General features: G+C 29.5%; 2 protein-coding genes across 4 annotated transcripts; both read right to left on the reverse strand.

The window, feature by feature from the left end:
• Window positions 1–7: 7 nt before the first annotated feature.
• On the reverse strand, window positions 8–5,490 carry LOC119683816 (putative fatty acyl-CoA reductase CG5065). The gene is made up of 7 exons (XM_038097681.1): window positions 5,288–5,490; window positions 3,230–3,454; window positions 3,006–3,169; window positions 2,781–2,939; window positions 1,855–2,150; window positions 1,303–1,788; window positions 8–80 (listed from the first exon to the last, which is right to left on the reverse strand). The coding sequence occupies exons 1-7, from the start codon at window positions 5,331–5,333 to the stop codon at window positions 14–16; spliced, it is 1,443 nt and encodes a 480-aa protein (XP_037953609.1). The 5' UTR covers window positions 5,334–5,490; the 3' UTR covers window positions 8–13.
• A 2,004-nt stretch (window positions 5,491–7,494) lies between these two features.
• LOC119682929 (solute carrier family 22 member 3-like) lies at window positions 7,495–21,798 on the reverse strand. 3 transcript variants are annotated; one of them, XM_038096498.1, is made up of 6 exons: window positions 21,559–21,798; window positions 13,917–14,556; window positions 13,708–13,862; window positions 8,359–8,862; window positions 8,149–8,292; window positions 7,495–8,081 (listed from the first exon to the last, which is right to left on the reverse strand). In XM_038096498.1, exons 2-6 carry the CDS (start codon window positions 14,456–14,458, stop codon window positions 7,690–7,692), a joined length of 1,737 nt encoding a protein of 578 aa, XP_037952426.1. In that variant the 5' UTR covers window positions 14,459–14,556; window positions 21,559–21,798; the 3' UTR covers window positions 7,495–7,689. The 3 variants fall into 3 exon arrangements, with proteins under 3 accessions (XP_037952426.1, XP_037952427.1, XP_037952429.1); XM_038096499.1 differs by lacking the exon at window positions 21,559–21,798 and adding an exon at window positions 21,242–21,271; XM_038096501.1 differs by lacking the exon at window positions 21,559–21,798 and having other exon boundaries at window positions 13,917–14,035; window positions 14,092–14,233.
• Between the last annotated feature and the right edge of the window lie 826 nt (window positions 21,799–22,624).

Genomic DNA, 22,624 nt, shown 5'->3' on the forward strand with positions numbered 1-22,624 from the left:
AACTTATTTCTCGTTAAAAAATTATATAAATTATTAAGAATGCCAGAAATATATGTAGAAAGGACCAGAACCAAAAGTATCTGCAAAGAAAAATATTTTAATTTTAATTTTTTTAAAACAATATTTTTAAAGAATATATGAATTTTATTAGTATATTACTCCACTAGCCCGTGCGACTAGTGGAGTAACATTAGCATGACTTTCTTAGCATTACGTTCCTAGATTAGGTTCTATACATAAGAAAGAACAAATCATGCAACAAATAATGTCTCTACAAACAGAATAGTATTGAAATTTTACAATTGAAAATAAAATTATAATTAATTAATTAATTCAATTATTCTACAGCTGATTTATGATTTCGTTCTAATATGAACACAGCAAATAAAATTGTTAATAAAAAAACTTAACAAAACTTAAGAAAAATATGCGAACAAAAAAGTCAAGTACGGCTTTGGATCAATTGGTTAAAGTGCGCTGATTCTGAGCTTCACATTTGACAGGACCCGAGTTCGATTCCTGGTACTTGCAGTTTCAAAAATAATTATTTACGAATAATTAAATACAAGAATTATTTCTAAGACCACTAATGATGGGTATTTCCACTAATACTCGAAACAGCTGTATGGTCAGACAAAAATTCAATTGATTAAAATAATATAAAAAATAAAATTTTTGTTGTTGTATTTCACTACTGTTCGAAAAAACCTCTTTGTTAAGAAGTTATTAAATCATCAGGTGGAAATTGATAAAAAACTACAATTTTTTCTTTTTCGAAAACAATGTTATCAGACTAAATATTTATTTTCTTTTTACTAATTGGCATTGTAGACATATTTTTAAATTTTTAAATAGACATATTTTTAAACTATTTTTGAAAAGTTTAATAAATTATCTTTAAAACGCAACAAATTTCAAGTTTCTATCAGTTATGGGGCCTGACATATGGTCGTTTAAAAATGTGTCCACAATGCTCATTGTAAAAACCCCATGTATCCATATTTTCTAGGGAAAATATTTAAGAATTTATTCCCGAAATACACGAAATACGTCTTCATATTTTATGAAAGAAGTGCATAAAAAATTATTCAGCTACAGTCTACAATGCAAATTGTGAAAACCCCACGGATCCACTTTGTCTTATTTTATGAAAGGAGCTCATAAAAAATATTTCAGTCAAATCGGAGATGATGAGGTTAAAAAGGTGCCCGATTTGTAAAAGAATGACCCATACACAGTTAAATTATAAAAAAATTTTATATAGGTATGCATAGTTACAGTAGAAATAAATTAAATACTCACTTTGTAATTTTAATTTTATTGGAGTTTTCTTGAAAATGTTCGTGGTGTAAGTACTTTTGTATGCCTATTACGAATTTGCGTATGTATAAATCATAATTCAATGTCTCCAGATCCCAACACATGTTATGGGCGTTTTCACTACAAAGCAGTTGCTTATAATAGTAACGTGAACGATTCCTAAAAATCCACTCATTTAATGAAAATGTCTTACCAGCCAGACAAGCTTGACGAAACTTTTTAGCTATGGGTAGTACGAATTTCTTTTTGTGCTGCAATAGAGTTAAAAGATCCATTAAGAATGCGGGTATATAATGTAAAATTATGACAGCGATTTCATGATATATAAAACTTTTACGATATTTAAAATTTGGATACATCATTAAACGTTTTGTTGGATAAATACGTGACCATTTTAGCGTAAGACAACCAAGCTGTTGCCAAGTTATTGGATTTGTGACACCAGAAGTAGAATTTGAGATATTAACACTGCTCAAACAACAAGAAGAGAGAGATTAGCAATGCATTAAATGGATGCTATGCATTAATACTTACATTCCAACAGTTGCTTTCTGTGCCATTAAAAGCATAGAGTTCACAACAAAATCAACTGGTATTATATCACATATAATATTCTTATCGCCCAGTATACTGCTTATAGTACCTTTACCAATCTCCATCATTATACCAGTGATTCCTTGTATGTTATCAATCCAACCAGGATATGGTTCATGATAAGCTGCTGTTACAATTGACGGACGCACAATCACAATAGGCAAATGGTGTTTATAGTCATTGACAATTTGTTCAGCTATTGATTTTGTGAATGTGTAAGTGTTTGGATGTGGTCCCTGTATAATGAAGATATCTCTGTATAATGCATCATTATATTGTATAATTATAAAAACAAAAATTTATACATTTATATATATGGTACTATATAAATTAATTACCAGCACCTTTGCTGAAGACACAAATATTATATTATTTTGATATTACTCAAAATAAGAAAATGTTTTTAAGCTTTGAAAAGGTCAATTTTAGAACTTTAACTCGTTATTTTCAGAGACTCCCATATTGAGGAAAAAATAGATTGCTTACAACTTGAACAACGAAAGTTTTATTCAGCTTTGATTTGAAAATACACGAAGTCATTGCATTATAAGCCTAGCACTTGTAGGTGATACCTTACCATATATATGGACTAATAAAACCAATTAATATATCCAAAAATCACTGATGACAAGTATTTGGCAATTCTCGAAACAGTTGTATGGTTAGCCAAATATTTCAGTTAAATAAAAAAATAACATTTTGTTATTGTAAGATTACCGAATATCTTAATGATTTAATAATCTAAGTGAGTAGAAAATAAAAAAAGCAAAACAATATCCCATTTTTGTCGCACAATGTACCTAATTAATGAAATAATAATTTCTTTCAGTTCAGTTTAGCTTTAGATACATATCTATGACTTTTACCTTAATATAGTTAGCTAAACTATTGAAATATGCGTCTGGTATTCTTTTAGTGCAATTAACAAAGTCTTTCCAATTCACCGGCGGTAGCGTGGGATAAATCATTTCATCAACAAATTTGCGTCCGGGATTACAGTATGCAGTCGATACATAAACAAAACTCTGTAAAGAGAGCATTGTCTATAAACATATTTAGTCCAAACAGTAAATAGTCAAAACAATAGTGACCTTAAGTTGTGGCATTTGTTTGCAAAGCTCCAATAGGTGCCACGTGCCGATTGCATTTACTTGTGCAGCAACTTTCAGCCGCTCATTGAAGCGTACTGTAGCTGCACTGTGAAAGATGACATTAACCTGTGTACAAAGTATCTTCTTATCTGTATTGCTCAAGCCTAGACAAAGCCAACAAATAGGTTAGATATTTAGCAGCATGTAAGACGTACTCCACTCACCAAAGTCGTCACTCTCTATGTTGCCTTTAAGACACACAAGTTTTTCCAAACGTTTTGGCACATTCAAGCGTATGCGCTCAAAGATTTTGTGTTGCTGAAACTCATGAAACCGCGCATTCACACTTTTCCCATTTTTCTCGCGTATGAGTATGTAGATACATCTTACTTGTGGAAAACTCCAAAGCAACTTCTCCAAGAGGGTTTTGCCCACAAAACCAGTTGCACCTGAAAGTTGTTCAATTTACATTGTTTACATATAGAGTTGGTGATGTTGACTATACTCTATCATAATGGATATCACATATTAGTGGTTTGGGTAAGTAATGTGTAGAAAATATTGTTAGTTGCAGGTAAAGTTTTATTTTGGGTTTAATAGCGAGGTCTTCATATCAATTCCTTTTGTAATTCTTTGATTTGAATTATTTTCATTTTGTTCACTTACACCAACATTTTGGTGTATTTTTGTTTTTATTTCGAAACACGAAAACGTTTAGTTGGTGGCTTAAACTGGTTCAGGGGCACAGCCAAGGGTCGGTTCCTGCGCTAAAACTCGATATTATATATATATAAATTGAAATATATGAAATATAGATAAATAGTTCGACTATAGGCATGGGCATGTTTATGTGCGAACAATTTTATGCAGTAATTTAAAACAGAATAAACAGAATACACTTCATTGATTTTTTAATTATAATATTTATTGTAAAAATAATATATATATATATATGTGTCGTTTGTTATACATTGAACATCTAATCTTAATTCAAGATCTGTGTAATTGTATTCTATTTTAGTTGTCATTTCTACTTCTCTTGCAGATCCAAATGTTGGGTATATTTTGCAGTTTGTTATATTTGATTAAACAATAACGTGTCAATCCCGTACTCATTACAACAGGGATTCTAAATTCAGCAACATATTAGTTGCAGATATATTACTTTTACCTCAATGGTTGTATTTGGCAAAACTTATTTCGATGGGTTTCAGATATGGTGACAATCCGGTTAAATCATCACCTTACACATATTAGGACATTGCCATCTTTCTTTTATTAGTTTGATATGTCGTAATATGTGCAAGGTGATGATCATGTCAACGGGTTCCGGGTCCAACCGGTTTGAATAGGGTTCCACATTTGTATATAAATATTTTTTTTCATGTTCACAACTGTGTCTAGCGGGTGTTATTTTAGCGAATTATATTTCATATATTTCCGTCATCATGGACGGATTTCATAAAGAATTTCTAATTGCATTTCAGCGTCATCATGAAGTATATATAACGAATTATTCGATAGAATCAAAAACATGAAAACATTTACAAACTTTAAAAACTTATACAACTTATTGTTGTATCAATTATAACACAACAATCGGTTGATTGTTGTATTGTAGTAGATACTAACAACTATGTGATGGATAGCATTTCTATTTAGAGAGTGTAAACTGCAGCTTTTGACGACTTTTTGTTAACAATGAATAACCTTCGACTTATGTTTATAGTGATCATATAGCATTTCAAATGGTATATCCTAATATTAGAACAAAATAATTATGCGTAATACGATAACTATCCGAATCACTTTATTCTATTTAAGGTTAATTTTACAGAGATATTAAAACTCGAATACTTTTCAACAAATGTCTCTGATGACAGATACGAACATCCATATAATTTATTCGCTTGGAAAAACATTAAAATTAGTAGATAATGGGCGATATCCACAACAGCTGTATGTACTTGATTCAAAAAATTTTATGGTAAAAATTCGAAAATGTGCTCACTTTTCTATTTGGAATAGATTTCTTGCTGTAGAATCTACAGTTCTTTATTAATAAAACATATACGAGTATTATATTGAAATTTAAAATTTCTTGAAAGCATGTAGTTCACCTCATGTTCGTTTTTTTACCTATGAGGAAGTTGTTGGTTATATTATTTAAGTAATGTGTAGTTTAGTGTTTTGTTTTTAATTTTTTATTTGAAAATATTTGTTCGCTTTTCACTTCTAATGATTCAGAGATCATATTGCACCGTCTTAGCACATTCACTCACCAGTTACAAATATAACAGCATCATCGTAAAAATCTTTCTGCAACATTATGCCGACGTAAATTGGAATAAATTTATTAAATTATATAAATATATTTTGTTACAAATTCAGATTCACTTTCAGCATCACTTTCATTTGTTTCGTGACGAGTGTCCACTATTGCATCGCAGCTCAGACTAATTCATGAATTTCTTCGAAAGAAAGTGAAAAGCATTTGCAAGTGAAATGGCAGCAGGCAGTAGGCAATAATCTTCCAATTCATTGCTCTGAAGCTATGAGATGTCAGGTCTATGTAGGCACATAGATGATTTCAATCCTAGTGAAACAAGTTTTAAGAGAGAGCTAAAGAGTAATGTTATTAAACTTATAAACTACAAGTATACAAGCATAATATTATCCAAGCATAGATAATAATATATATATAGGTATAATTTAATCTAAGGTAATTTTGCTGATAATAAAAATATCAATATTATAAAATATTTATAAAATATTGTAAAGATTTTTGAAATTTTTTGTATATTTATATGTATTCATATATATATTTAAATAAGATTAATGTATTATATGAATAAAGTACTAGTGTTGCTGAAAAGCTACGCTTTCTTTGTATGGTGACAAAGAAGCTTTATTTAAAATTTAGAGGGTTTTTCGAATAGCAAAGAAAGAAATAAAGGACAAACACAAAAATTTATTTTAATTTTTATTGAAATTTGGCTGACCGTACAACGCTGTTTCGAGTATTGCCAAGTACTCTTCATCAGTGGTCTTAGAAGTAGCTTTGGAAAAATAAAGAATAGGCGATTTATTTCTTTCTTTGCTATTCGAAAAACCCTCAAAATGAATATATTATTTCTATTTAAATGCCTGCCGATCCCGAAATATTAAGCATTGCTTGTGATTGAAATGGTACTTCCGACAAGACTCCCTGAAGGTATGTTTCCATTGATAATTTTACTCAAATGTAACATGAATACTTTATTAATTAAATAATATATTCATTTAGAGGGTTTTTCGAATAGCAAAGAAAGAAATAAAGGACAAACACAAAAATTTATTTTAATTTTTATTGAAATTTGGCTGACCGTACAACGCTGTTTCGAGTATTGCCAAGTACTCTTCATCAGTGGTCTTAGAAGTAGCTTTGGAAAAATAAAGAATAGGCGATTTATTTCTTTCTTTGCTATTCGAAAAACCCTCAAAATGAATATATTATTTAATTAATAAAGTATTCATGTTACATTTGAGTAAAATTATCAATGGAAACATACCTTCAGGGAGTCTTGTCGGAAGTACCATTTCAATCACAAGCAATGCTTAATATTTCGGGATCGGCAGGCATTTAAATAGAAATTAACCTAGACTTGGTTTTTAAGTCTAAGATTTGATTCAAATCGTAATAATATTCTCTTATACAATTTCTCTTATAGCACTAATTTGGATACACGGAATACAGTTGTGGGCCACATTTTACATTGATGTAAAACTACTGTAAGTCTGGCACTTGCAGTCCAAACAAATTATATACGGACTATAAACCAAAAAAAAAAAAAAGGAATTCGAATGTTTCCTAAGACCACTGATGATGAGTACTTGGCAATACTCGAAACAGAGTAGTATGGTCAGCCAAATTCCAATAAATTAACTTCTTTTCTTTGCTATTTGAAACCCTCTAAATTTAAAAAATAAAAATAGCTTCTTTGTCATTATAAGAAAGCGTAGCTTCATCGGCAAAACTCATTAAACTTTAAAAAATTTAATTTTAATTTTATTTTATTTTATGTTACTAGACTATTAAGAACAGTAATTTTTAAAGTGTACCAATCCAATAATCTACTTTTACTCGTTGCTTTAAACTCTTCTGAACTGTATTATTGATCCACGAATTGCTTCATGTTACTATCGACTGAAACTCAAGTTCTTTCACTTACAGTATCAATCAGATGTGATTTTTGAAATTTTATTTACTTTTTTGACGAATTTCATTTTTATTATTTTTAAAATATATTCACGAACTCTGTGAATACTAAGCACTTCCACCGTTGATTGCCGCCATTCTAATATATCATATCTAATTATATAAACCAGACACAAGTCTAAAATCTACAGTCATTATGTTAACAATATTTAAATTTATTAATTCCAGATTAGTTTTTAAGTAGAAATTTTAATTTTTAATATTATTTATATTATGTACATTTTACTTAATTATTAGAAAGTGAGTTAGAGTACTTTAATTGTACTTATATTATTCGTATGTACACTTAAGGATATAATTAAAATTTACGAAAAGCTTAATTGGTAATATCTTTTCTTAACTAATCACAGTAAAGTATATATATAAAAAACTAACAAAATATTAATCAAAAATTTTTTAAGCAGTTTGCCGGCTTAGTTTTAAGTTTTACAATCGCGTATTGTTTACATCACCTTCCACAGTCCAAACAGGTGCTGTTAGTGGTGATTGCTCCTTTTGAGAGGCTGGTACGTTATATGGGACAGTAGGTCTTACACGAGGTGTAAGCATTAAGCAAGTGCATATGCCGCCCAGAATGCTTAACCAACAGTAGGCACTAAGAGAGAGCGCGACATCGATTTTCTTAAGTACATTTATGAAAGGTGCAGAAAGCAACCAGATTCGTGCCCATGTCACTACAGAGAATACATAGGGCACTTTTTTATTGAGTGGCATTACCTCAGCCATACACGCTAAAATCATAGATTGAGCGCATGACACGCCAGCTTTTGGTATAGTAGCTATGATCATCCATAAGGTCACTTTAAGTTTTGGATCCACTGAAATAATTATAAAAAAAAATAAATGTATTCCCAATTTTAAACTAAACTACTTAGTATTACTTACTTTCGTCAGCATGACTGAAAGTCCACCCAAGACAACCAATTAAACCTGCCAAAATATTAAAACCACCAGCCCATTGCCATTTCCATTTATTATATTTGAGTGTGAAATGTAGGGCTAGGAAGCACCCTATTATTTCAGAGAAACCTGGTATGATAAATAATTACTCAAACTAGTACTATATGTTTTCGTATATAATGAAAGATGGCTTACCCATGGCAATTGTATTTGGCACTAAATAATCTCTACCGAATGATCGGATATTAAGCAACATTCCCATGAAATTGATTATGAACGCTGCCAGTGCTAAATGTGCAGCTATCATATGAATTTTAGCACGCGGACCACTCCAGAGTTGTAGCCAGGTTGCAGGTGCTGGCTGTGATTTTAATGTGTCCCTCAGTTTCTCTAACTGTTGACGAAAATCAGGAGGAATTTTGAACGTACGATCATTAATTTCTGCTCCTTCACGCACGATTTGTTCGACACGATCGATGTCACGTTCGTCACCATTTTTGAGTAGCCAACGTGGTGATTCCGGTGTCCATAATAAAAGTAACATTAATAAAAGGGTGGGAAATGTTATTCCCAAGTAAATATGAGTCCAATGATTAAAGAATGAGGATAGCCCAGGAAGCAATATAACACCAATCGACCAGAATGTGTCGTACAATATAATGGCACCAATGCGATAGAGACCTGCAGTTATATCCGCAACTAAAATGAGACATTGTATAATTAAGGATAATTAGCATGTTTTAAGAAATTTTTAACAACTTAAGAATAATAAGATTTTTGTTTGGAAAATGAATAATTAAATACATTAAATTATTTTGTGAGTGATCTGGAAGTAAACATTATTATTTATATTTTTCTTGCTCTACTTTGCTAAGAACGATGTAATGCAATACCTCTTTACCCATTTTAGATGGATTATAATAAAACATTTAAAAGAGCTGGTCAAATATTTATAAAAACTATATCATATGTTTGACTCATATCAGAGAATACAGGTAGATTTACCTTACTGAATTAGAATCAATTTCCTTCTTATATTAAGCACATTAAGCCAATTACATAGAAGTACATGAGCTCTAAAATTAAGGTTTTAATATGGAAGAAATTAAAAAAAATGCATACTGAATGGAAATTTTCAAAAAATTCTTTTCAAATTATTTTAAATTTGACAGACACAATAGAACACTATAAGCTTTTCCGCAAAATCCTTTTATAGATATTCTTTAGTTAATGTGTTGGATAGAGTTTTTGACACCGTTTAATTCTATTAATATTAAAAAAATATTCTATACGATTTTTTCTTAAATCAAAGAATAATTTTTAATTGATAAAAAATCTGAAGTAAAAAAATATAAGCTTACAGATTAGTTCCTATTTTTGTTTTTATTATTATAGGTATAGTAGCCTATAGTCTACATATCTATCGACGACAACGTCATACAATATATGAACAAAATTTTTAAATATTTATAAATATTTAATTTATTGTTTATTGTTTATTATTTATTATTTAAAACTAAAATTATAAACACATTCCTGTATAAATAACCACCTTCTATACTTTCAAGTACGAGTACTGCGCCCTGAGGTAGAACTTAAACAAACTTCGAAACCTCGGCGTTAGTTATATAGACTACTATATAATAATAAAAACAAAATGAATACTAATCTATATGTTTTTATTTGTCATCCACATCAGTCTTTTTTCTTCTTTTTATCAATTAAATATAATTCAAGAAGTGAACTAACAACTACTCTAAAGAGTAATTTGTTGCAGATTAATCATATATGCAATAAAATGAGGCCACATGGATGGCAGTAGTTTATGTTCTGTACTCTACTGTATCTTCTATGATAGATTTGTACTCTTACAAGAGAGAAAAAAATTAGCAGATCATAGTAAATAAAATAAAATAAATTGCTTTAATAAAACTTAGAGTTATTTGTCTAGAATTTATGGTGTAGCCTCAGACTATAATAATCAATTAAAACTTATGAAATAAATTTATTTCTGTCTGAATGTAATTATACCCAATATTTTTGCTAAGTTTGATCTTAGAAGTGGGATGAGACATCGGTAGATTTATTTATTTTATCGTTTATATATCGACAATAGAAATAACTATGTATATATTTTCTATAGTAGTTCTAATTTAATGGGCGTTGGTCGTATACTGATCACCTTGTCTATGTACGAACCAACGCTATTCCTCTGGCACCACAACGGGTCATTATTTGAGCTCAAATGGGCTTTCTTGGTACACAAGGCCGCCACTCTAACCTTATCTAACCTAACCTAATTCAATACGGTTTAAAATTTTAAACAATGATTTTGAATAAAGATTATATGAAATTTTTCAATATGTTTGTAACGTAATGAAGAAGACGTCTCATCTTATATGCATTTTGGATCAACATTATAAGCAGAATCAATGTAGTGATATCCTTCATGTCAATCTGTTAGTCTATAATATTATTCATTTGGATTCCGATAATGAATCCAACACCCAAACAAAATAACTACGCAGAATGATGTAACATCTATAAATATGTGTCTGTGTTTGTATGTCCCTTAGTTTAGAAATCTCGCATTCCTACTCATTTTTTTTTAAACAACAAAAAGTTAAGTTTAACTTTTCATTCAGTTGGTTTATACTATCTTGCGGTATCCACTTAATTTTTAATTTTTAATAATAATGCGCCTGAACTTTCACTTATGTGGAAGCAATATATTGAACAGCTGTTTTCCGATAGCACAATAGAACCAATACATAATATAAGAAATTTAATAAGTATGTCTGGACCAAAGATAAGCAAATCAGAGATCTTAAAGGCAATAAAATCTTTAAAAAATAATGAGGCTACTGGACTTGATAATCTCCATACGGAAATAATAAAATTGTTTGAAGACGAAAGTATCGAATATTTAGAAAAGATAGTCAATAATATATACAACACTGGTATATACCCAGATGACTGGCTGCAATCGACGTTTATAGCGATACCCAAAAGCAATGCCAGATGCCAGAAAATGTGATGAGTTCCGCTTAATATATCTAATGAATCAAAGTCTCAAATTATTTCTTAAAATACTACACGCAAGAATATACAAAAAATGTGAAATGGTAGTGGGTCGTACACAATTTGGTTTTAGAGATGCTATGGGAAGCTATATTCTGCCATGAGAAGCTATATTCTGTCTGCAAGTTCTGGTTCAAAACTGCAAAGCTGTGCAAAAAGATGTCTATATGTGTTTCATAGATTACTAGAAAGCATTTGATAAAGTAAAACATCAAAAACTAATTGAAATACTCAGAAGTATTGACATTGATGAGAAAGATATTCAGTGTGTTTCAAATCTGTATTGGAATCAGATGGCAAGCGTCCGTTTTGGTGACGTAATAACAGAACAAATACCAATAAAAAGAGGTTTGAGACAGGGGTGTATACTATCACCACTTCTATTTAATATATATGCAGAAAGAATATTTGACGAGGTTTTTCAAAACGGTAACGACAAAGGCATCAAGATAAACGGCCAATATATTAATAATATAAGATACGCTGATGATACCACGATAATAGTGGACAATATTTATGACTTACAGGAGCTCATAACAGCATTGAGTGAAAAAAGCAAAATGTATGCCTTAAGTATAAACATAAAAAAGGCAAAACTTATGGTAGCTATGACCCCACTAAGAGAATTGTAATTGATAATCAGTATATTGAGAGTGTTTGACCATTAAAGTATCTGGGATGTTCCTTGAATGAAATTTGGGACCCATATCAAGAAATCAAATGTGGAATTGAAATGGCCAGTAGTAGCTTCATGCGGTACAAAAATATATTAAACAATCCAGAATTTAGTCTACTGCTTAGAATGATATATATGAAATGTTACGTATGGTCTTACTCTATGTTGTAGAAACGTGGATTTTTAAAACAACCGCAATGAATAAATTAGAGGCTTTCGAAATCTGGTGTTATCGCCGTCTATTGAAAATACTTTGGACTGATAGAGTTACCAATAAAGAAGTGCTCAAAAAAATGCAGCAAGAAAGAGAACTGCTTAAAACCATGAAAAAAAGGAAAGTAGCATATTTGGGACACATAATACGTGCACCCAAATATGAAGTATTGCAACTTATACTTCAAGGCCGTATAGAAGGTTACAGAGGCATTGGGCGGAAACAACTTTCATGGTTAAGGAATATCCGCACCTAGACAGGACTTCGAACTATTGGCGAACTGATAGCGATAGTAAACAACATATCGTGAAACGCTTTTTGAATCCTGTATAGATTGTAGTTCAGTTTAATTTTTACCTGTTATGATTAATTATAAGTATTATTATAGAAAAATTGTAGTGTTAAAAATTGAAATTGAAATTATGTACAAAAAAAAAATTATTGTCAATAAATGCGACCGCTGACACTCAAACTGAGTAGGCAGTCTAAGAAGAAGAATAATAATGCAAATAAAATTACTTTTTATTTCGAGACATCCAATACCTATAAAATTCGTGTTTGATACAGAATGAAATATTTCTCATATCTAAAGATATTGTTTGCAATTCATCAGTCTCTAAAAATATTTATATAAATCGTATGATTTCAGACTGTTGATAAATAGAAAAAAAGACATAGTGAGACCTGAATTAGTGGCAGATCAGTCAAATGTCAATTAAGTAAAAAAGATGTTGCTTTCGTTTTGTACGCTGATATCGAGGCACTTGGATATAACTGACGATTTTTGTGAAAACAACTAAAAGTGTCTTTAATAAGGTTTTAGTTAAGCTTAACAAAATATGGCAACCAATCAGTCCAAGATGTTTACTTTTAGTCATATATATGGTAATGTACTATGATAGACCTATAGACCTTAATCTTCAATGTTTTTGCGTGTACTAACGAAATACTTATGGAAACTTAAAGAAGATTTAGATATCAAAATTTTGTTCTTCCGTTAACGATCCTGAGAGTTTGTGATTTTTTAGTTCATATGTTAAACATGAATAATAATAGATGTCTTTCTATTATAAAAATAATAATATGTGCTGGGTCATTCTTATTTTATCGTCATCATACATAATGCAATGTCTAGAAATCAATCTAGACATATATATGTATATGTATATGTACTCTTCTTTACTTCAAAAAATACATTTGATGTCTGCTAGAGAATGTTAAAAGCATATACATATTGTTCAGTACGAAAGAGTAGTTATGAATATAATTGGAGTTGGGTAGCGAATCTTTTAGAGGGCGAAGCCACCAGCATTTTTTATAATTTCTTTATACAAATAACATGTGAAATGGTTTGTTGATTGATTATTGATTAACAGATTATTGAATTGTTGGAGATATAAAGTTTTATGATTGAGTATTTGAGTTCTAAAGATAACTAAAATTAATTTTATTTTCCATATATGAGCGACACACTAACTAATGTAATTAATTTTTAGTTTTACTATTTATTTATATAAAGGATATTAAAGATTTGGCAAGGCCAAAGATAACTCTTTTTCCGATTTCAACTTACAAATAGCTTGCCCAGAGGTGAACATGATGGCACAACACACTGCCGAAAGACAGCGAAAAGCACAATGTAAACTGAAATCCCGTGCATAACCGGTAACAACTCCACAAATTATTTGAGCCACCATGCCAATCAAATAAACATTTCTTGGACTAACACTGTAAAAAATAATATGATTGTATAGGTTTTCAAGTATTCAATGTAGCACTTACCGTAACATTAATTTTGTGCCCACCACGCCACCAACAAGCACACCAAACAGATGCCAATATTGAGTCCAAGCCACAAAAATATCACGAAGGCAAACCAAATCAAATTCCATTATTAGGGACTGAAAGTCAAAATTATATAAAAAATTGGTACACTCCTCTTTTCCAACAACTGTACCGCTGTTTGAACTCTCCAGTACATAACATTGATTGTCTGTAATAGTTTCATTAGGGTTTAAATAATCAGCATTGCATTCAAATTCTGTGCCAGGATACATTTCGGGTGCTGTGAAAATAATGCAAGCCATGAACCACGAAGCAGGAATTTTGCAGAGAAATATTATAAGAACAGTGCGTAGTTGCCATATACCGAAATCACCTGTAATAGTACCAATAATATCGGGCGGTGGTGGCGATTTGGATGCATCCATTGCTGGACGTGGTATGTGCCTATTTGAGATGTAAACATTTGAAGATGTATTGTCTTGTAGTCTTTGCAGATTTGGGGAGGTTGAATTTCTGTTTCCATTGTTGACGAGTGACATAGTGTGTCAAGTGTATTTGATAAAAAAGTTAAACGGAAGGTTTTGCACAGTTTATTTCTTCTGATGTAAACAACATAACATATATGTTTTTCGTAATTCTGTAATTAAAATAATGAATGGAAATTATATTAACAAATTTAAAGAAATTATATTTTTTTTTGAAGCAAATCTGTTTATAAGTATCTATAAACATTGTCACAGTATCTTATACTTCTCTCCAATCAAAGAATTTATGAAAATAATTGCTTTGAGTGAATTAAAAAAATATTTTAAAAAAATCAGTGAACATTTTTATGACGTGTATTCACCATCAAATAACTTTAATTGAAACAATTAACAAGAATAAAATATAATAAATAAAAGCAGTTGTCGATTACTGGTTAATTATTGTCTTGCACCATTACGTTTTTTATGCTCAATCAGCAAAGCCTTGGATATTTTCAAACAAATTAGTGACGATCTATTAATATTTTATGCTATTTCTAGTCTCCAGAGATAAAACACGACATTAAAATTTTGTAGAAGACTTAAAGTTTCTTCTTGCCTTCTTTCTTCTTCTAGATGTTATTTATAAACTGTTCTGTTAAATTGGCAATAAGTATTTCAGATGATGTCCAAAATAATCCAATAATAATAAAAATACTTTCAAGAAGATCGCTAAAGGTGTGTGTCTTTCTAGTTTAGTTTTATGCATCTGAAAAGGGGTTACATTATGTTTATTACTAGTGAGTTTGGAGTTTAATCAAAAAAATATAACCAAAAATATATTAATAAAAAAAAATTTTATCCATATATGCTATATTTTCCTATTCAGTATTGAATCAGTTTTATAAGTTATACTCCTTCTGCTCAAAAAGGACGGATTTTGTAAATAAAACACACAAATTTAAATTTTATTCCAAATTTATTTTATCTCCTTCAAAATATGCGATACACATATGCCAACGCTTAACCCAATCTTCCATACACTTTAGTTCCTTCAGCGAATTCTCTTTTACCGATTCAATTGACTTAAAACGCTTACCATGAAGGGGCAATTTGAGTTTAGGGAACAGGAAAAAATCGCACGGCGCCAGATCTGGCGAATATGGTGTCTTAGCGATGATAGTGGTGCCGTGTTGAGTCAAAAAATCGCGTACAACAAGAATTTTCTATAGTAAAATCGCTAAATGCACTTGAGGTAGTTTCACATTAACAGCTGCTATAAACAAACTATTTGACAGATGGCGCTCAAATTTGTACCATATGTCAAGAAAGGGTGCACCAACAACATAAAATTTTTTGAAAAAGGTCTATTACTTAAGGAGTAGTTAACAAACAACAAAATCCGTATACGTTTTGAGCAGAATAATATGATATGAGTCAGAATGATATGAGTCACTTGGAATTTCCAATGAGAAACTATGATAAAATTATGTATTTAATTTTTTGAAAATATAAGTTCTTCATATATTTTAGTTTGAACGAGTTATTCAGGTACAAAATGGTTGGTATTCCAACTAAGGAAAGTATAGCTTATATTATAGATTTATTTGTTTTTGTGCAGCCATAAGTAAATGGAACAAAGCAGGTAATTGTGTAAAATCCAATAGCAAACCAATAGAATTATAAAAATTAATATAAGAAGAGTGTCACGGGTTGGGCATTCCTGGTCTGAATATAATTTCACTACTCATTAGTACGTTTTTAGATCAATTTATTTGAAGGAAAGTACCACTTTAGAGTAGCTATCGAGAGCAAAGAAAGGTAACATTAAAACGTTAAAATAGTTTTTTATGGATAATAGAAATCACATTTTTAAGTTTTATTTATAATTTTAAGTTATTCTATCCGCGATAGAAGGTTGCAACCGCGCACTACGTGATTAGAACTAATCAAAGAGTCTTCTTTGTGTAAGTATATATAAAAAGATAACCAATTAACGAGATTTTTTTTATAAAGCCAATATATTTGACGAATTTTCATGCAAAGACTTATATCGGAATAGCATTTTTTAATACGTATTTATTCAAAATACACGGTAAAAAATTTTAGAATCATATACTATAACTCCATGAAACCTTTTCGAAAAAATTATGAAGTAATAAAGCAAGTGTTCGATAGTTTCAAGTTGGAACTATAACGTCAGCTCCTAGATTGTTTGATTTCCCACCAGTAGAGAGTTTTAAGAGAAGTATTTAAAGTCAATACTTTTGGCTTTGAAAGAAAACGTCAGGAGGGCCAATGTCAGAAGAACTTTGTAAGATGGTTTTTAAGGTGTTTGTGTAACTTTGTATTGATTGAAATATTCATTCGTTTATTGCTTTCTAAAATCCGACACATACAACAGCAGTTTATCATATTTTTTGCTTATTTCAGCTAAATGTAATATACATGGCAAATATAAGAAAACAGTTATAAACATACTATATAAGGTATAAATTTACTTGAACTATATATATCCTATCCTCAGTTTTATTTTCGAGCTATATCTTTTATTAAGAGAAGCACATAACTATACTTTATATATTTTAATTAATTAAAATTTTAAAAAGTTATCAGTAGTGCCAAGGTCCATAATTTATAAGTCCATTTTAATTGTCCTATACACAAAAGACAATTATATTTAATATTGCACATAATCAAAACAAATATGATTGTATTTTTTTTTATATACTCGTACAACACATGTTTTCTAAGAACTACAGAAATATTTAGACTGTAAAGAATGACTGTAAGAAATTAAATAAAAACTCACATATCAAAGAATTTGTTTACATGATTGGATTTTAATTGGTAAATCTGATATTGCAAAATCAATTAAAGAGTTTTTCATACGTTCAAGATCATATTCATTACACCCTACGCACTTATTCAGTTGATATAATTTTGATAATAGTAATGATATTATAAAAATATTTAAGAATATATAGAGATAATATATCAAACAAACAGAATAATATTGAAATTTAATAATTAAAAATAAAAAAATATAATTAATTTAATTACGAGTATATTACAGCTGGTTTATGGTTTCGTTCTAATATAAACATAGCAAGTTAATTTTTAATAAAACTTTCACAGCAAAGTAACAAAACTCCAGAAAAATATGCGAACATAAAAGTCAAGTACGGCTTTGGGTCAGTTGGGTAAGGTGCGCTGACTCTGAGCTTCAAATTGGGATGGGTACGAGTTCGATTCCTGTTACTTGAAATACAAGAATTATTTTCAAGATCACTGATGATGGGTACTTGGCAATACTCGAAACAGCCAGATGGTCTATGGTCGACAATTAATTAAAATAATATAAAAACAATTTTTGTTGTTGTAACTCACTACTATTCGAAATACTTCTTTATGCAAGTTTATGCAAAACACTACATAGTCGAATTTTTTAAAACATCCGGATAGGCAGCATATTGATAATGTAATTATTTACTTAGTTAATAATTAGTAAGTTCATATGAAATTAATTTCAAAAAATACAAATGATTGATATTCAAAATCAATTTAGAGTTTTGCAGCCACCATTGCGTATACGTAACATTTTTTAATTAATTGTGTGTGACTATATTTTATTTCATCAGAAAGTTGAGAATCAACACAACACACTGCGTTTGCTAATTTTTAATCAAATATTTAATCTGAAAATGTCACACCTGAGCAAAAACATATTTGCTAATTAAATTAGCAATGATTTTGTTGTAAATTATAAATTTTTTTTTAATCATTTCGGGTTTGAACTGTATAATAATTGTTAAAAAATAAATTATCGTTTGTGCTGTTATCATTACTAATAAATTATTTATGTATTTATTTGTTATTATGAAGAGTGTCTTTTCTGTTAAATTCCATTCCAAATTGAAAAGCATTAATGCACTTCTCATATTGATACATATCTAAGTACATACATATTTTTCTCTGGTCGTAATATGAGTACGTCAGGCACTTAAATTAAATTTCATTGGCACACATACGGTTTTCACTTGGGAGATTACATTTTCTTCTTAGTTAAACAATTTAATCAATAATGTTCCAACATTAATTTGTCAATATTAACTTTTGTTAAGATAATTTGCTCAAGTAACAACAAAGAAACATTCTTTAGACTTCAGTTGTACTATATACGCATATATAGGTATTACATACATATACCATATTATATGTACCTATGTACACTTTTGTATCATAAGTGATACAAAGATCTTGTAATCTATTCAGTTATTTATTTACTCTGAAGTATAAAATTGTTAAATTAATTGAGTTTTTAACAAAATATATATTATCGAGACTCATTACTCATCTTGTCATTCTCATGAAATAATTGAAAAGGTGGTGGCAGTTAATATTAAACTGAATCAATTATTAAAAGGTGTTTTGTTCTTCTAACTAATAATAATAATAATAATAATAATAATAATAATTTTAGCATTGAAAAAGTATTTATAGATGTTTCTTACAGAAATTATTTATAAAGTATTTTTTCCTTTTATTCACTTTTGTGGGTCTGTCAGGTTGTGCTTCCATTTTGGCTTATATAAAAGTATATATTTCAGTAGCATTGCATATGCAATATCATTATATTCAAAGTGGGATGATATTAAGAATTTTTTTTATTTTGGCTTATTTTTTATTATATCGTACGAAATCGTTTTCATGTTTTGTTTAGTACTTTGTATTAGCAACAGTCTGTCGTACTATTTTAATGTGTACATTTACGCTAAATTGAACACTAACAACATGCATTAGTGAAATGAGGAAGTTTACTTTTTTAGTTGTGTTTTATTGAAACGAAAATATTTTCAAATAAATAACTTCAATTTGTATTGAGGAAATTTCTGTTATGTTATTAAGTAAAGTAATTGAAGTGAAAAATAATTTTAACAAATAATGTTATGGATTTTATAAATTTTAATTCAGCCATTTTGGTGCTGTTAGCAGTATATGCATATATAGATATATTTAAAATTCGTTTTACACTGACTACTTGCATGAGCGAATTGACGGGGTTCATAAATTGGCATTTTCAAATGGAGGTTTGCGTAAGTAAGCTTTTGAATCTAAAATAATTTTTGGACCAACCATAGAGTCGCTTCAAATACCACCAAATGTTCGTTGTAAGTGATTTCTGGAAACATCTATTGGTTTAATTATCCTTCAGACATTTTTCATGTTTGAAATTAGAAATTTTTATTCCTCTTTTTGTGTACGAGTAAATGTATATATTTGAAATAAATGAACCATTGATTAATTGTATTAAGTGAAGGAGAATTTTTTGAGAACTTTTTATGATTGCTAACATAAGCTATTGAACCATGAATTACCTACTGCAGGCAATTTATAAACAGTTTGATATTTTCAATACTCAATTGAACACTCACAAGAGTAGAATATTTTTACATTTGTAGTATGATCAAGTGTGGGATCTTCTTAATTTCAGTCATATTTATTTATATAGGTTATTAGGTTATTGATGCAATTTTATATAATGGAATAAGGACGGTTAGCTTTAGACACAGCTTAAGTAGGATATTTGATTAGGTTTTATAGTAAAATTTAACAGAAAAACTACTCGTATGTAGGATCATATCTGTTTCAAGTCATATATGTTTTTGTATACAAGTTTAAAAACGAGTTACTTAAAAAATTTATGCTGGTATATATTCTGTGGGTTGGGACAGGTTTTCTTTATAATTTGTCCGTAACTCTTAATGATTTTATTAATTTTTTAAAATATTAAATTATGGATTCTAACTTAAATTTGAGAAAAATTCATAATAGATAATCAAAGAGAAATTGAAAAGTAGTTCAACTGTTAAAGTTGTCTTATTCTGTTAAACTTCTATACAAATTTCATACTTCTGAATCATTTTCTTTATAATCTGTTCCAATCACTTATAAAACAGACATTAGGAAACTTTTCAAATGTATTTTATAGTACTTAATGACTATTATTATCACAAAGTCATGTTTATTTTATAAAGATAGAATAATAAGAGTAAGAACTGATTTGAGACAAATAAATTAGCGTCTTCCTTGACGCTAACAATATAAGACAATATGTAGAGTGACTTTTTAAAGCATAGAAAGTTCAGGAATCGTGGATATGTGACTAAAACACATAATTAGTACTAACAGTCCTCTGCTATATAATACTGGTATTTGTATAGAATTCACACAATTTCTATTAAGCTAAAGAAAAGAAGATTTAATAAATTTCAAGACCACTGATGAAGGGTATTTGGCAATACTTGATACAGTTGTATGGTCAGTCAAAAATTCACTAGCAATTTATTAGAGATTATTGAAAATATATTTCGTTATTTCGTTGCTGAACATTATCAGGAAATAAAGTGATCGTTTGTTGCAATCGTTTCTTCGATTGTGGAGGCTGAACTACAGTTCACTTTACCGAGATCTACTATGTATCTGATAAATGATGATGTTAATTTCAGTTGCATTGAAGATTGAAGGTTTTATTATATAATTCCTTTTACAAACACAATCCTTGAGCAATGAAATACATAAAAAGTCCAAATTATAAGTGGTTTTTTTATTTTATTATGTGTATTTATTTTCTTCGTATATTTAAAGAGTAATAATATAATAATTATGACAGAACTTAGAGGGCACTAGCTGTAGTAACTATCGGCTCTTATTAGTTAGTCTAAAATGTTATTAAATGGACTTACTATCGATATCAATAGTGTATATCACTGTAATGCTAATTTATAGTTGTCTACATAACTACTATAAGATTTGCACTGGATATTATTAAATTTAGTAATTTATAGATCACTTAACTATATTCCAGGTATATCAGGTAATCATTTTTGTTAAAAGATGTTCGTCTGATACATGTCCTGGTAACTAGAATTACGACAATATTTCAAAATAAATATATGTTATAGAGTATCAGGAAATGATTTTTTCATAATCACTTAAATCGTCCGTCTTGTCTGACATTAATATAAAATTTTTTCTTCTATATTTATATTCTTTCACATAGATTATTAAAATCCTAAAGATTTAGATTATTTTCATTTAACACTGAACTAGAACTTGCACACAGTGTGAAGGTTACTTGCTGCAGTCGCATATTTATAGATTATTCTAATTACCTTAAAGCAAACTAAGAGTGCACTTGCAATAGACACAAAAACATATTTTAATATCTTTTTCAACTAAACTAAAAATAATTCATTTATTTTATTTATATTATTTTTTAAAAGTGACGATTTCATTCGCAAATCGTGAAGTTCGGTGTTTTTTCTTACGGCACGTCCGTTTGGTAAGGCGTCTTACATGAAACTAAACCTAAACCGATCAGAACCATCTAAGTTTATGCGAAAATACCGAAGACCGTTCACCGCGCACGGCTGAACTGATTATGAAAAAAGTATCTACGAGTGTAGAGCTCTCGTCGGGTGAGTATTCGTCTTTGTCCACTGGGTCAGGTTCGCTTTTTATCGAAAGGGTGCCAAATGTTTCGTCTGTGCAATTTACTTAATGAATTCTCGTTGAAGTGTGCGTGTGCTTCTGTCTATCAATTGATGAACGAGAAATTTTAGTTTTTGTATTGTGTTTGTCTTTTTTGTCTTTTTTCTAATAATTAAACAAATAAATTGTCTTTTTAACATCAGATAGCGGATAGGCTCGGATAGCGGATTTTGAGCAATTCACACTCGAAACTTTCAATAATTTTCCATTCAGTTTAATAAACAAAACACGACTTCCAATTTTCAAGCGAACAACCAACAGAAAACAAATAAAAATATGACCAAAAGTTGTTAATAATTAATAAATAAAATTAATATTGATTTTTTGTTATAAAAAAAAAAATGTTATTTCTTTACAATAAAAATCAATGTGTTAATCACAAAGTGAATAAAATTGCTTATTAAAAAAGATGTGTGATGAATGAACTCTATTCATACGAAATAATACTTGGGGGGTTATTAGAGAGATTTTAATCATTAAGAACTTTTAACAATTTTTAAGAACAGATGCTTTCCGAATCTATTCTTCCATACTACTGCTTCCATTGCACTGCAGTAAATCGAGTTAGGACTCCTGAGTCCTATACATTAGAGCATTCCAATTTTAGATATAAATTAAGATGAATTCTTATTGCGAATAGATCGTTTATTGCGGCAATAGCTTTTTGTGAGCTTCAGGGGTCTGTGG

This window comes from Teleopsis dalmanni, chromosome 2 (genome assembly GCF_002237135.1).
Source record: "Teleopsis dalmanni isolate 2A chromosome 2, ASM223713v2, whole genome shotgun sequence".
NCBI classification, from domain to species: Eukaryota; Metazoa; Arthropoda; class Insecta; order Diptera; family Diopsidae; genus Teleopsis; species Teleopsis dalmanni.

Coding starts and splice junctions, on each gene's coding strand:
- LOC119682929 (XM_038096498.1), bottom strand. CDS start 14,458: ATGTCACTCGTCAACAATGGAAACAGAAATTCAACCTCCCCAAATCTG. Junction 8,863..13,707: donor CACCTCTGGGCAAGCTATTT/GTAAGTTGAAAT, acceptor GTCTCATTTTAG/TTGCGGATATAACTGCAGGT. Junction 8,082..8,148: donor TTTCAGTCATGCTGACGAAA/GTAAGTAATACT, acceptor TAATTATTTCAG/TGGATCCAAAACTTAAAGTG.
- LOC119683816 (XM_038097681.1), bottom strand. CDS start 5,333: ATGTTGCAGAAAGATTTTTACGATGATGCTGTTATATTTGTAACTG. Junction 3,455..5,287: donor TGCTGTTATATTTGTAACTG/GTGAGTGAATGT, acceptor AACAACTTTCAG/GTGCAACTGGTTTTGTGGGC. Junction 3,170..3,229: donor CATAGAGAGTGACGACTTTG/GTGAGTGGAGTA, acceptor GGCTTTGTCTAG/GCTTGAGCAATACAGATAAG.